The following is a 12,589-nucleotide window of genomic DNA, read 5'->3' as shown; positions in this document are numbered from 1 at the left end:
TCTATACAGCGTTCAACAGGTGCTCCATTCAGACAATGAGTCAAATTTGCCTTGTCTGAATGGCGATGATATCTGTGGCGCTCAAGCGGAAATTGCTTAGTGATGTAGCACCACTCAATGTACTCCTCGCATGTGGAATATTTCCATGGCTCTAGCTAGTCCTCCCAACCTTTGAATGCCAGCTTTGCGGGGTTGTTCAAAACATGTAGCCGCTTCTTCATCCTCACCTAATGATGAAGATATTGTCGTGAGAGCACCATCGGAAACGACCGGTACTCGCAAGAATCCAAGACGGTTCAGGTCCACTAGGGAAAAGCATTGATATGGAATTCAACATATTACAATTAGAAGTTTAATAGATATAGGGTTTGATATCTATTTAAATCAATGTCCATAAAACATTGACTAATGTTATTGAATGTATTTTTCCATAAACATGTATTGAAATTTGGTTATGGTCCATGGAAGGCATGCCTCAAAAAGCATGAAAGTTCTGTCTCATTCTCCTAGGTTCTGGCGCGCGCGCCCCATCCCACGTGCGCGCCCCCGACACTCGCGCCCCCCAGATGCTCGCGCCCCTCCATGTCAGCTTTATTCCTCAGAATATTTGGTGACATGTCAGACGCGTGGCATCCTAGGTGGATAAGGTAACTCCATTTTAACCCTTCAGATGGTCAACCCTAAGTTGACCCATAACGGACCTCTCATGGACATTAACGGACGGACATGCGGACCGGACGGCACTTCGGACGGGGAGGTCCACTGAACAACCCTGGTTGGATATAGGTTACATGTTTTGTGGAGCAGTTACCCACACCAAACTGTATATCTCTACCACAATGAATACAAAAGTCATCTATGATCAACACAAGATAGACCTAGATGTCGCAATTGTGACAGTATGATCAAGCCTCCTGGTCTTGACCGTCTCTCGACAAAGGCCTTTGAGATGCATGAGTGCGGCGCTTTGTTGCCAGAGGAGGTGATGCGCCATCTATCGCCAACCCCTCGTCTTCAGCTTGTTCTGCGTTACGAGCCTGAAGTTGACAAAACGGGCCTGATATCTGACATCTCTTCGTTGTGGGTTTGACTTCTTTGCCAGAAGCACCAATATTTCTTTGTTCATCTCTATTGTAGTGTGGGGTTTTAAATACTAGCACAGCAACTGCGCTTCCCTTGTGGATGTTTCCTTTGTTCGAAACTGTACCGTCACACAGATCAAGGTCCACACGTTGTAAGAGAAAAAATACCATGTCACGAGTCCAGCCAACCCTAAAACCTTTAGATAACATTGCAAATCAGAATAGGCAATAGTAACATATATTACCTTTAGGTACAACATGATTATGCGAATGCATAAATGACCACTCGTTGCTTCCAATTTGCTGAAACACCTCAATGGATAGAACATTATCCACTTGATACTCTTCTACTCCCCTCAGACACTTCCACGCCGAGCATAACAACCTTACGAAATCGGCATGCTTTCCCTTGGGAAAATGCACCACATTAGAGCAGGAGTTTAAGTGAAACACTCGCTAAGGCTGCAAGATCAGGACGGACCAGTGTCCATCACAAACCCAGGGAACAATCAGTTCCTTTACCTAGTCCTGCACTTCCCGAGGGGGTTGCAGCCAATCCTTCACAAACCTCTCCATAGGAATGCTCCCTGACACCACCGACACCAGGTATGCACACACTCGAGAACTAACAATTTGAATTTCATGTCGGCTCTCTCCCGGATATGCCATGTATAGCCGCGAGAGGACAAAGTCTACAACGTCATTCCCAAGCCGGTTTCTCACTTTTTTTAGGTCCCGAATGGCTATATGTTTCACTTCTACCTCTTTCTCAGAATGGTTGAAGAAAACTGTGCTCAAATTACTAACTGTTCCATCGCCCCTAGTGGGAACTCCCTTTAGCAGCGCGTCTATCCGAAGTTGGTCATACACATCAGTCAAGCTGTGGATCTTGAAGGCGCTTGCATCACTAATGTTGCATTCCTCTGATGCTTTCTGAAGTGTACCATATTGGCAACACTCCACAGATTCGATGGGTACTGGTACGTGTAACACTGAACTAGAGCCCCCTACAACAGTGTCACGACCATCTTGAGAGAGATCCACGAATTATTTCACAGCCTCCCTGTCTCTGTCTTCATCAAAGAACTTCTCTAATTTTTTAGAACAGGAGTCTTTCCTAGGCACAATCGGAGGATCTACATTTCATGTTCCGTGTACTTGGGACACTCTTCGTGGGGGAGTATTTGCCATCAACGATGTTGTGGTGTCCATCCATTGAGAGAGACTGCATTCAAATTCTATCCCTGCTTGAGGCATGTCATCAACACCGTATGCCCCTTAAAAAACTTGTGTGACGGTCAAAAGAGACTCACCATCTTGAGGAACTTCAGCAGCCTCCATTGCATGTTTGATTTCTGGGAATATCAGTGCCGGCCCCTGCTCACTTCCTTGGGCGTCCCCTTCACCATTGCCTTGTTGACTAGGTACTGGTTCCATTTCCTTTGATGTCATGAGCGGCATTTCATGAGAAGGCAAACTTCCAAAACAATTAGTAGATGATAGTGCATGAAGCCCACACCTCAATGGACTCACCTCTCCGTAGGGATTCACCTTGCTAGCGTCCTCTCCCTCCTCAATTTCCCCCTTTTTTAAGCTGGCCACGGTAGCACCCAGTGCTACCGAATCTGTAACACTGGTTGCCTCATCACCGAGACACCGACCTTGAGACTCTACTGGCTCACTCATCAGGGAGAATCTATGCATCACAGTGGATTGAAAGGTACCAGGCACCAGGTTGACTTCGCGGTGCCCTTTGCTCTTTGAGACAGCACCCATCGCGGTTAGTTCCAACGCTGGATTTTTGATGCTCACGTGCTCGACATTAGGCTCAGCAGGGAGAGAGGTCTGAGCTTCTAAAACACTGCCGCTCTCCACGCAAGAAATCCAACGATCATTGTCTTCTTCTCGGACGACTACTGCAAGGCATCGGGCTGCCTTTTGAATATCGTTGTGCAACGTCGCTACTCCGCTGCTCCACGAAGGTGTAATAAGAGATGACACCCATCCAATGTCACGGTCCTCCCTAATTCGTAGAGTGTTATACTAGTGTTTCGATTGATTTCCCCAAAGATAGTAGTGTATCGTGATCCAAGCCTCGTCAAAACACTGTGAATACTCCGCTGCGTGGCCCCGAAGCGCGCGCATCTGCACAACCCTCACCCAATCCATGGCTCCGTCAATGAGATCATCCCCCTTGCCCTCTTGGATTTGTGCAATCTCGATGTTGAGACGATGCCGAAGAGCTTCTTGCGATTCCTCCCCAACTTTAGCAAACAGAAAAGGTCCATAGGCACACAACACCGATAAGGCCTTTGTGATCTTTGTGTCCTGTACACAGGTCTCTCGAATGATAGCAGAAGTCAATCCAAACTTTGGGCATGTTAATTGACGATACATCCCATTCTCATGTAGAAACAAGATCCTCAGCACCAGAATCAAAGAGGTAGGTCTCTTCCATTCAACGCGCTGTTGAAGTAGCCTCCGTCGAACAATTTGGGATTCAGTGATTGCAAAGAACACGGATCCATGGTCAGATATTATATTATTTTGAAAAGCATCTTGGGAATCAATAAAAAATAAGCAAGAAGCTAAGCCAGTGTTACAGTCTAAGCCAGCGTCGCAGACTTAACCAGTGTTACAGTCAAAACAGTTCCTCATTAAAATTCGGCAATTAACACTTACTGTCGAGGCTCCACGGTAGGTGGGGTAGCTTGGCAAAAACCTCCTCATTAGCTGCAAGAACGAGCCAAATCAGACACGAGTCCCATAGAATTTTTTCTCGAAGCATCGCATTTTTCTCTCGAAACTCAATCCGAGCCCTATCTACCATTGCTTTACTCTCATCCTTCATCCTCTGCATGTAGCCCTTGCTCTCTTCTTTGAACCGAGAAAAATCAATCGTCCACTGCAAATATGCACACATTTGTTCGAGCTCAGGGTAAGGTTCATTTGCAACTCTACTTGCCACGAGCTGATCCATGGACGCTGAAATGTCTTCCCGAATTGCTTTAACCTCTTCGCCCAAGTGTTTGTCGCACTGCAAAAGGTTGTCCAACGTTATAGTTAGCACATATCCAAGTAAAATCCCTGTTTCTAGCGCAATGCCATAGGAAATTAGTGAGAAGATACAAAACCAAAAAAATGAAGCTATTGCTCACCTTTTTTGATGTCCACCACCAAAGACACCCCATGAGTTTCTCTTGGAACTCTGGAATTGGGAAAGTTTCCTCCCAAGCACGGCGGAAACCTTCACCACTACTGTGATCTCAAGACCATGGCAGTGTTACAGACCCTTCAAATGCCCGCAAGTCGAATAGTCCCGGCATCCTCGGCTTCTTTGGCGCAGAGGGAGGCGACGCGGCATTCATTTTGTCACCTGCCTTTCTCTTTGCTTGTACAACATAAATCCTCTCCTGGCGATGCAATTCTTCTACTCGAGCATTAAATTGTCCTTCCATGTGCGGGTGATAACTGAATGGCCTCGGAGTGCCTTTGCCCTCTGCCCAGTACTACAACAGCTGCACATTAGCCTCCCAGTTCTCATCCCACATCGCCATCCGTGACACAGCCTCTTCTAATCTGCCCTCACAGTTATCTACCGACCTCAAATCAGGTCATTGAGATCCTCGCATGGCGACATAGAATCCAGCAATGGCCCCACGTTAGCGCCATTTCGATCAGCGTCAATTGGAGCAGTGTCATGGTCTCTAGTATTCAAGGACTCCCATGATCTGCTAGCAATGGTTACGACTTTGAGTGTTCCAATCGCTGCACTCGCCACTTGCTAATTCGTCTGAGGTTGTTCTTGGCCAACCAGAGAGTTAGATGTCAGTCAATTTCTCTACACCTCCTCTGACGCCCATGTTGCCTCGTTACAAATTGGCAAATGAAACCTCTCCTGTAATGTTACACGCAAGAAACTACAAGGCTTGTCCCAGTAACTTACCGAGCACTTGGTCTTTGAAGAAAGTTTAAGTTGCCTTCCTAATTGTAATCATTTTGACACCCTCCTTGAGACATGAACTCTTTGTTGTAGAACTTCTTGTGTACGACCTGCCTCTGGTACAATCTTCAATTCAGGTTGAGCTAGTGTTACAGGGAGGGCAGCGGAAGACAGTGACAACATAGATGTTGGTGGAGGCTGTGTCACGCCACACGTAAGACCTGCATCCAAAGGCTCTGCTTGAGAATTGTGACTGGCCCTATAACGCGCCCGTGTTCTCTTATCATTTTTGCTGACACCGAAACACGGATCAAGATGTTCACCACCATCGTTGCACGGGACCTGTCTTGTTGGCTGCCTCGTCTCCGTGCATCTTGACTCTTACAGGCTTTTGTCACGAGCCATTGCTGTAACCTTCATCAATCCTCGTCCAGTCCCACCCGGCTGCACCACCTTCTTTGAAGGAGAGGGCTCTTCTTCATGGTCGCGTTCTTCATCCGCCTTCTATACAAAAGCGGCGGCCTTTTTACCCTTCTTCCCTTTGAGAATCGCCTTCTCCAACTCTAGTGGTGCTGCCTCGAAGAACAAATCAGATGGCACGACCGTCTCTACCAAATGAGATGCTTCATCCTCTGTAACTCTACCCTTCTGTTTCTTTGATGGAGGCAACCCAACAAAGTGAGCACCCAACTCCTCATCTTCTACAATGGTCTCTTCTTCTTTAATTGGAGTGTTTACAGTTTCACTACAGGACTTCTTCTTGCCCTTCGTACTTGCACACTTCTGCATGCCCTCCACTATCTTCCCTTGCCTCGGAAGAAAGTCGGGATAAGGAAGTAAGAGTGCTTTAATTTCGTCCGGATACTTCGCAGATTCACATCCTTTCTCAAACCTGTGCTGATTAAGCATGAGCTTGTTAGAGAATGTAGACTTCCTGCAGTGAATGCAGATGAAAAATCTTCGTCCTCCTGTGGGCTTCAGGCGGCCTCTGCATTGCGTAGCAAACTCCAGCATAAGATCCTTCATCCGCTGCTCGCTGGGACATATAACACTATAGGTCCGATCATAAATCTTGACGAGCATTGTCACAGGTTCAGGGGCCATCATGTCAGGCGTGTAGGGGCAAGTTTGGGGATAGCAATGTGCACAACCAACGTGAGAAAATGAGATATATCTAAACTTGTTCCACAATCTAGCCAAATTATTGCACCCTTTGCCCGTACAGTACACAGGCTCGTAAAACGAGTGCTCCTCAGGAATGTGAACGTCGTCTCTGCACAACGTCAAGACATAGGCACATTCAGATCCAAGATGGGCCATTGTATTACAGCACTATTCAAGATACATCGATGTGATTGCAAGCAAAATTCGAAAGTAATCAACCCTAGTTGTCTGTCCAATTGTGTGTCAAGGAAGTCGACAACACCTAAGTGACGAAGCTTCGACCGTGAACTATAGGGATGAAGAAGATCAAGAATGTTTTAAATCTGGTCCGTGTTTAAGCACGGAGCTGTGTAAACCCTAAAATGTAAATAGAGAAGCAACACATATACGTCAAGCTGCAAAAGTCTAAACCCAGAAATCGGAAACTCTGAAATTTGAGACTGATGGGTCTCAGAAAATGCTGCAGAAAACTCTCGTAACAACACCCTAAACCCGAAAACGTAACGCAAAAAACAATGACTGAGTTCATGGGAGGACATCTGAACATTAAGAATGACATAAATAAAGAACATAGCGGCATTGAAATCCTTGTCCACCAAGGAGCGAATGAAAATTTCTTTGTGGTGAGTGGGAGTATAGGAGTGGGAAACCTCGGGATTGACCAACATGGAGATGGAGCCGATGAGAGTTTACTGCGCTGATTTTGTGCGACCAAGACTGCATTTTTTAACAAAGTGGCGGCACCCTCACGTTCTAATTCCTGGACAGCCCCTGACGCCCACAACATTGCAGCAAAAGGGAGGAAACATACGCGCTGGAAAATAACCACCATGGCGCTTGCTTCAAAACTTCTCCATTCTACTAGCACAAACTCCCAGCTACAATGTGCTCCTCTGCAGCAAGATGTCACTTCCGTGGAGCTTCTGTTGAGTGCATTACCTGCAATCATTGTGGTGAACCGTAATTCTGGTCGGCAAATTAATGGAGCCCCGTTATCTAACACGTACATTAACGGTACCTCGATCCGCGTTTCGGGACCCAAGGGGATGGAATAGTGCTACCGTGCCCGAGTTACCCCACCTGGGTGAAACCGGACCTGACCGGGCCTGGGTCTCGTGGGCTACAGCGCGTGCGTGGCGAGGGGCCCACCATCGTTACATAACAAATAGCGTTTTTCGGGGCCGGTTAGGGTTTTTGCGATATTTGAAGATCTAATTATTGGAATAAGCTGAAACTTGAGGAGCTCGTAGAAGACCTGAAGTCCAAGAGAATTGTCAAGTTTGAGGAAAAACTAACAGTGATATTGGAAGATCTTGCTCTTGGAAGTTATTCAACAAATTTGGAGGAAATAGAGCAATATCAGTGCAGTTCTTTGACATTTTCTCTTGATCTGTAAGTTGGATTTGATTCAAATTTTGTGAGCATGTAGAAGACTTTAGTTGGCAGCAGTTCAAAAAATTTCACATTACTGTAACAAATTGATTAGAGGCTGTGCATTGTCAAAGTTGTTGATTAGGGTTAGGGTTTGCTACAAGGATTTAAGGTTTGTAAGAAGATGGAAGATACAAATGACAATGAAGCCCTTTTCTTGTTGGTGCAACAACTCACTCATACTATGTAAATGACGTCAACAGGTGACTGGTGGAGAAATCACATCCCTGTACATGTCCACTATGTGGTGTGCCTTAGATTCCAATGTCATGATTGGGCATGACATCTTGGACATGTGGCAGTGCTAGTTGGAGTAACTTCTAATTATGGTGTGAGACATTGCATACACTAGCCTTTATTTGAAGACAAACCCTCTTGTGAAGCTTTGGAGGACTATTTTTGCCTCTGGTCACTTAAACAAGCTCATTTCTGAAGACCTAAAGTTGGCTGAAATCAGAAGTGTTTTGGTTTTTGGTTTGATGGAGGATGAGAAATGTATCTCTTCAATAAAATTTCTCAAATCTTGTCATGGAACAGGTTAGACAAGCATCTACCACTTGTGATTTGTATGTTTAGTCAATCATTCTTCACTCTTGATGATTTTTCTTTATAAAAAGGCAATTGACTCTTAGAAAAACACAGTGAAGAATGGGGGACAAGGAGATCTTTGATCAAAGTGTCTATCAGTATCTTCAAACATTTTATTTTCTTTAGTTTCCATTATGCTAAGGAAGATTTGAAGTTCACTTTGAAGTGTAATTTGATGACCAACTAGATTTTCACAGGCAAATGTGAGATTGAAGAAGCAAATGTGGGATTGAAGAAGGTGTTGCAACCAAACATCAAATGTTTTCTGGAGGAAGCAACCCCAAGGTTGCAAAGGAATGACAAAGAATTATTTTTTAAACAATTTGTATTGTATTGTGTGCAGGACATCAATGCTGCAATGGGTAGTGCTGCTTTGGAGCAAGGATTCAATTCTCTTGTTGATCAACCTTTTTTTATATGGATTTTTCTTAGTTTTTTTTTTTTTTTTTTTTTTTTTTTTTTTCTTTTTCTTTTGTTTGTTTGTTTGTTTTCGTTTTTGTTGCATAAATCTATATTGCAACGATGTAATTTTGTGTTAAATTTGTTTTTCAATTATTCTTGCCAAAGACTTAGGTTGTTTAATGATATCTTTCTCCAAAATTTTCATGAGCAACTAACCATTTTAGGTTCTGAATTTTCATTGGGTTGCAAATTTGTATATCACAGAATTTGAGAAATAGCCATTGTTTTCATGCAAAATATTTCATCATGTTGCAAATGACACTCTCCAGAAAAAGAATTACAGTAAAAAACCAAGTTAAAAAAACAAAATTATCATTTTTATTCTAATAAAGTATATTAATTTCGCTTGAATAGCTGGCATTTCCTACAGCTGTAGCCAACTAATCTACTTTCCACTCCTGGGATCACTGCTGCTGAGACGGTATCCTTACTCCAATATTCTCAGATGTCATTTTAAGACATCGATGGGGATGTGCTTCACAATCAGTTTCCCTCCCGCTGAATCCATGTGCCGTTCAATATCTTGAATCGTTATTCTTTGCCCATGCGCATCATCTGCATGCAGTGCAGTGTTTGCCACACAACGTGAGTGCTTGTAACCTCCAGGCAGCTGCATTGATGGTGCTCTGTTTTGAAACAAACTGGTTTTGTCAAGTACCTTTCTGCAGAGGCGTGGTGGTGAGCACGATAAATATGGACACTTGGCCTTCTTCATCATCAGGGAGGTTTGCACTTCGCTCAACTTTCAAGCTCACAGGATCCTCGCGATGCAGTTCCTTGTTCGGAAACACTCTCACGGGTCTCTTGGATTCACTGCATCACCACGCGACAGCCGAATTGAGAAACAGGGTAGGCTCACCAACAAGTTCAGCTCCGGCACATTGCAGCTCACATGTTGAGAAGAAACCACCTACCTAGGTACCAAGTTGGTCACGCACTTCGCAGACTTGGGGAAGACGACCCGCGGCTCCGCATTTGCCCATCGGTCGGACGTCAACACATAGAAATACCACTTGTTATATGTGATGGACATGCAAAACCTAACTTTCGTGCAGTTCGAAACCTCGTATCCACCCTCTCTGGCATCGCGCTTGCGCCCCACAGGCCTGTCCACTGGCTTCCTCCCAACCTGCTTCTTCGAGTGCAAAGGATCAGTCCAGGCGTTTCCTATCGAGACTTCGACCTTCAAGGACAGGATTTCATCGCTCTCGCTTGCGAGGGTTAGCATCCTCGTCACGAGCTCGTGCTCGTCGTGAGGCAGCTGAGGCGGAGACGCTCTAGGGATTGAGAGGGCGCGAAGCTCTGCTACCACCCCGCCGATGAAGTAGAGCACATCGCGGTCGAGAGTCTCCAAAACCTCGTCCAGCCTCTGGATGATGGCTGCCGTCTCCCTGTTCTGCTGGCTGGCGCCTCTGCCGATGAGGCTCCTTGCCGTCGCCACAAGCAGGTTGCCTGCCTCCCGGCGCTCGTTCGATTTCACGTTGCTCTGCAGCTTCTCCCATGCGAGACAGAGCACCGCTCCGAGATCCTTCAGGTTATCCTCGGGTCCGTTCCAGAGCAGCTGCCCGCCAGGGCCCCTCTTCAGGCGCTGCAAGGAGGATTGCACCTTCACCACCTTCTCCAGCAGCTTGCTCGTCTTCTCTGGCGCGTTCCGCACCTCCCCTCGCGCCTGCAGAATTGCGTCCACCAGGCGCCGCACTAAGACCAGCAACGACGAGGTCGAGTCCAGCCCTGACAGCACAGTTAGAACCTCCATCTCCTCCACTCTTTGCCTGAAACCATCCGAGTTGCAACCCTTGCTGCTGCAAGATTACGTTCCAGCTCCGACCAGGCTGCTTCTGACAATGGAGGTTTCTTGTAAGAGGGCCGAGGTCCTCTGGTGGCTACTCTCCTTCGAGAATGAGAACATCATGCGTTTCCTTGCGCAAATGCGTACACTGTACGTTTCTAGACCATATTTTGGTCATGCGACGTGTGAATAGATGCTGTGAGCACTTTCCGGAAGTAGATTCGCCGCGCATTGATTTGGGCAAGTTGGTTCGGCGCGCACACTGTACATACTAAATCACGCTTCTTCGGACAAGTTCTCGCGCGGCTCTACGGTGGTGTACCAAGGGCATCCGCACCCAGACTCACCAACGGCACTTTTCTGAGCGGGCTCGTTAACTCTTAAACGCACGCGAGGCCCAGTCTGGGCCTCGGATTTCATGTGAACTCAAATTTCACAAAGTAGATGAACTGTGGTTGGAGGGTGCTTCTGGGTGTGGTGAAGCTGGTGTTCAATCGTCTTTGTTCGTTGTTGATTTGGATTCGTGGGTTTGCTTCTTCTTCCTCTTGCTGCCATGTCTACAACCTTGAAACCCTAGTCCTCGGCTCTCTCCATCTTTAATTAAGGAATAATTGATAAGCTGACCCTGCACTCGCTCACCGACAGATTGGTGTCGAGTCAATCTCAGGCCGATTCTAGAAGATAGAGGATTAGGTTATTGATATTGGAAGGAGTTTTCTGGGGGTTTTCGGCTCTAAGGGAATACTAGCATTATGCAACGTTAGACACTGCAACAGACTATGATTTTGCTAGGACGGTTGGAAAGCTGAGTAGAGCGATTCTTACATATCGATACCGAGGCAAATCAATTAAAATTTTGTTTTCAAGATCCTGTAAATGATCAATGAATTGTTTCATACCAAGATTACAAATTGGATGTAGTGAAGTCAGCCAAACAATGATATTGCAAACAGGTGAAGCGATTTTGTAGTGAAATCCGTAAATGAGTAGAGATGTCGAGTCTCAACAATGAATATCGTGAAACCAATATGTGTCCTGAACATGCATTTCTCGTGATCAAATTAGGGCACCTCCCAAAACAGTGCTGTCGAGTTAGCATTTCAGTCCAATTCGAGCCAAGTACTTGAGAGTTGGAAGTTATACGCATAAACGCATATTTGTGGGTTGAGGAAGTTGTACCACATGCACAGATTCTTTTGCATTTCTAGTCAGGATTGAATGATCATACCTTGACAAATGATGATATTCTGAGTTGGTTTTCAGAACAATTATGCCTATTAGGAGTAACTTAGAGGAGAATTGAGGCTCCTGCTTTTCTAGCGGAATGGCTGGCGAGAGTGGTTTGGAGGGCCTGCATGCCATAGCCACCTTCTACGACGAGCTGGGTCTCATCCAGGAAGGTGAAGTCCAGGACGTTGGGAATGGCATGGCGTCGTCGATCACACACGACGACATTATGGAAAGCGTCCAGAGAGCGATGTTGAGTGCTCTGGGAACAATGGAAGGACGTCTAGGATGCCAGGAGCTGGAGGTCATGGAGCAGTTTTGCAGCGAGGGTGGAGACATATCAAGCCAGGTCAAGATTGCGACGTTCCACGCCTTTTGTCACCACACTACCATATTGCAGGCGGTCACGGAAGACTGTACTGAAGCCACTATTGAGCGCAGCGTAATCAAGGCTAACCAGCTGGAGCTTGAAGGCAGCCCCACCAAGGTTGGGTTCCTCATGAAGCATATTTGGTCGATTTTGTGGTTGATTGGGTTGAAGGCGGATGTGAGGCAGTACTATAAGGAAGCAGGGGTGTGGCTGAAAGGCACTCTTTATACAAGTGGTCAACTGACAGGGCTCCGTAGAGGATGGTGCTTTCACCTTCGTTATGCCTTAGGAAACACATTGTATCAAGTAGCATTCAATAACTGCGATGGAAACTCACAGATGCAGAGTGCCTTGCTAAAGATGGCTCTGCCCGAGCTGGTAGCTTGTGCTAGGGAGATTGCGCAGGAGAGTGAATTAACTGTAGATCATCATGAAGATGCGGTATGGGCTCTGACAACCTTTGGCAAGGTGGCAAAAGTGATCATCAAACTGCAACAGGGCTTACTAGAGTTCGGAGTATTTAGGAAGGTGCA

General features: G+C 46.0%; 3 protein-coding genes and 1 long non-coding RNA gene across 11 annotated transcripts; 1 reads left to right on the top strand and 3 right to left on the bottom strand.

The window, feature by feature from the left end:
- Positions 1 to 374: 374 nt before the first annotated feature.
- Positions 375 to 4,382, bottom strand: LOC112289213 (uncharacterized). Of its 7 annotated transcripts, none has more exons than XR_002971800.3 (6): positions 4,241 to 4,258; positions 4,048 to 4,119; positions 2,616 to 3,815; positions 2,396 to 2,522; positions 1,328 to 1,490; positions 375 to 1,201 (listed from the first exon to the last, which is right to left on the bottom strand). XR_002971800.3 is itself a non-coding variant. In XM_073537659.2 (6 exons), exons 3-5 carry the CDS (start codon positions 2,856 to 2,858, stop codon positions 1,345 to 1,347), a joined length of 411 nt encoding a protein of 136 aa, XP_073393760.1. In that variant the 5' UTR covers positions 2,859 to 3,815; positions 4,048 to 4,119; positions 4,241 to 4,258; the 3' UTR covers positions 375 to 1,201; positions 1,328 to 1,344. The 7 variants fall into 7 exon arrangements, 5 of the variants coding, with proteins under 5 accessions (XP_073393760.1, XP_024390014.1, XP_090111036.1 ...); XM_073537659.2 differs by having other exon boundaries at positions 1,328 to 1,385; XR_002971797.3 differs by having other exon boundaries at positions 2,396 to 3,815; positions 4,241 to 4,257.
- Positions 4,383 to 5,529: 1,147 nt separating this feature from the next.
- On the bottom strand, positions 5,530 to 7,234 carry LOC141046013 (uncharacterized). Its single transcript, XM_073537658.2, has 2 exons — positions 6,840 to 7,234; positions 5,530 to 6,298 (listed from the first exon to the last, which is right to left on the bottom strand). The coding sequence occupies exons 1-2, from the start codon at positions 7,196 to 7,198 to the stop codon at positions 5,530 to 5,532; spliced, it is 1,128 nt and encodes a 375-aa protein (XP_073393759.2). The 5' UTR covers positions 7,199 to 7,234.
- A 101-nt stretch (positions 7,235 to 7,335) lies between these two features.
- On the top strand, positions 7,336 to 8,811 carry LOC149988037 (uncharacterized). 2 transcript variants are annotated; one of them, XR_016505814.1, is made up of 3 exons: positions 7,336 to 7,581; positions 7,824 to 8,157; positions 8,552 to 8,811. It is a non-coding gene; the product is annotated as an uncharacterized LOC149988037 (long non-coding RNA). The 2 variants fall into 2 exon arrangements; XR_016505813.1 differs by lacking the exon at positions 8,552 to 8,811 and having other exon boundaries at positions 7,824 to 8,515.
- Positions 8,812 to 8,965: 154 nt separating this feature from the next.
- Positions 8,966 to 11,471, bottom strand: LOC112289675 (uncharacterized). The gene is made up of 3 exons (XM_024535095.3): positions 9,585 to 11,471; positions 9,329 to 9,483; positions 8,966 to 9,225 (listed from the first exon to the last, which is right to left on the bottom strand). Exons 1-3 carry the CDS (start codon positions 10,424 to 10,426, stop codon positions 9,119 to 9,121), a joined length of 1,104 nt encoding a protein of 367 aa, XP_024390863.1. The 5' UTR covers positions 10,427 to 11,471; the 3' UTR covers positions 8,966 to 9,118.
- Positions 11,472 to 12,589: the final 1,118 nt, after the last annotated feature.

This window comes from Physcomitrium patens, chromosome 12 (assembly GCF_059467195.1).
Source record: "Physcomitrium patens ecotype Gransden chromosome 12, ASM5946719v1, whole genome shotgun sequence".
In the NCBI taxonomy this organism is placed as follows: Eukaryota; Viridiplantae; Streptophyta; class Bryopsida; order Funariales; family Funariaceae; genus Physcomitrium; species Physcomitrium patens.
The sequence above is the reverse complement of the archived record's forward strand: the minus strand, read 5'-3'. Positions and strand labels throughout refer to the sequence as shown.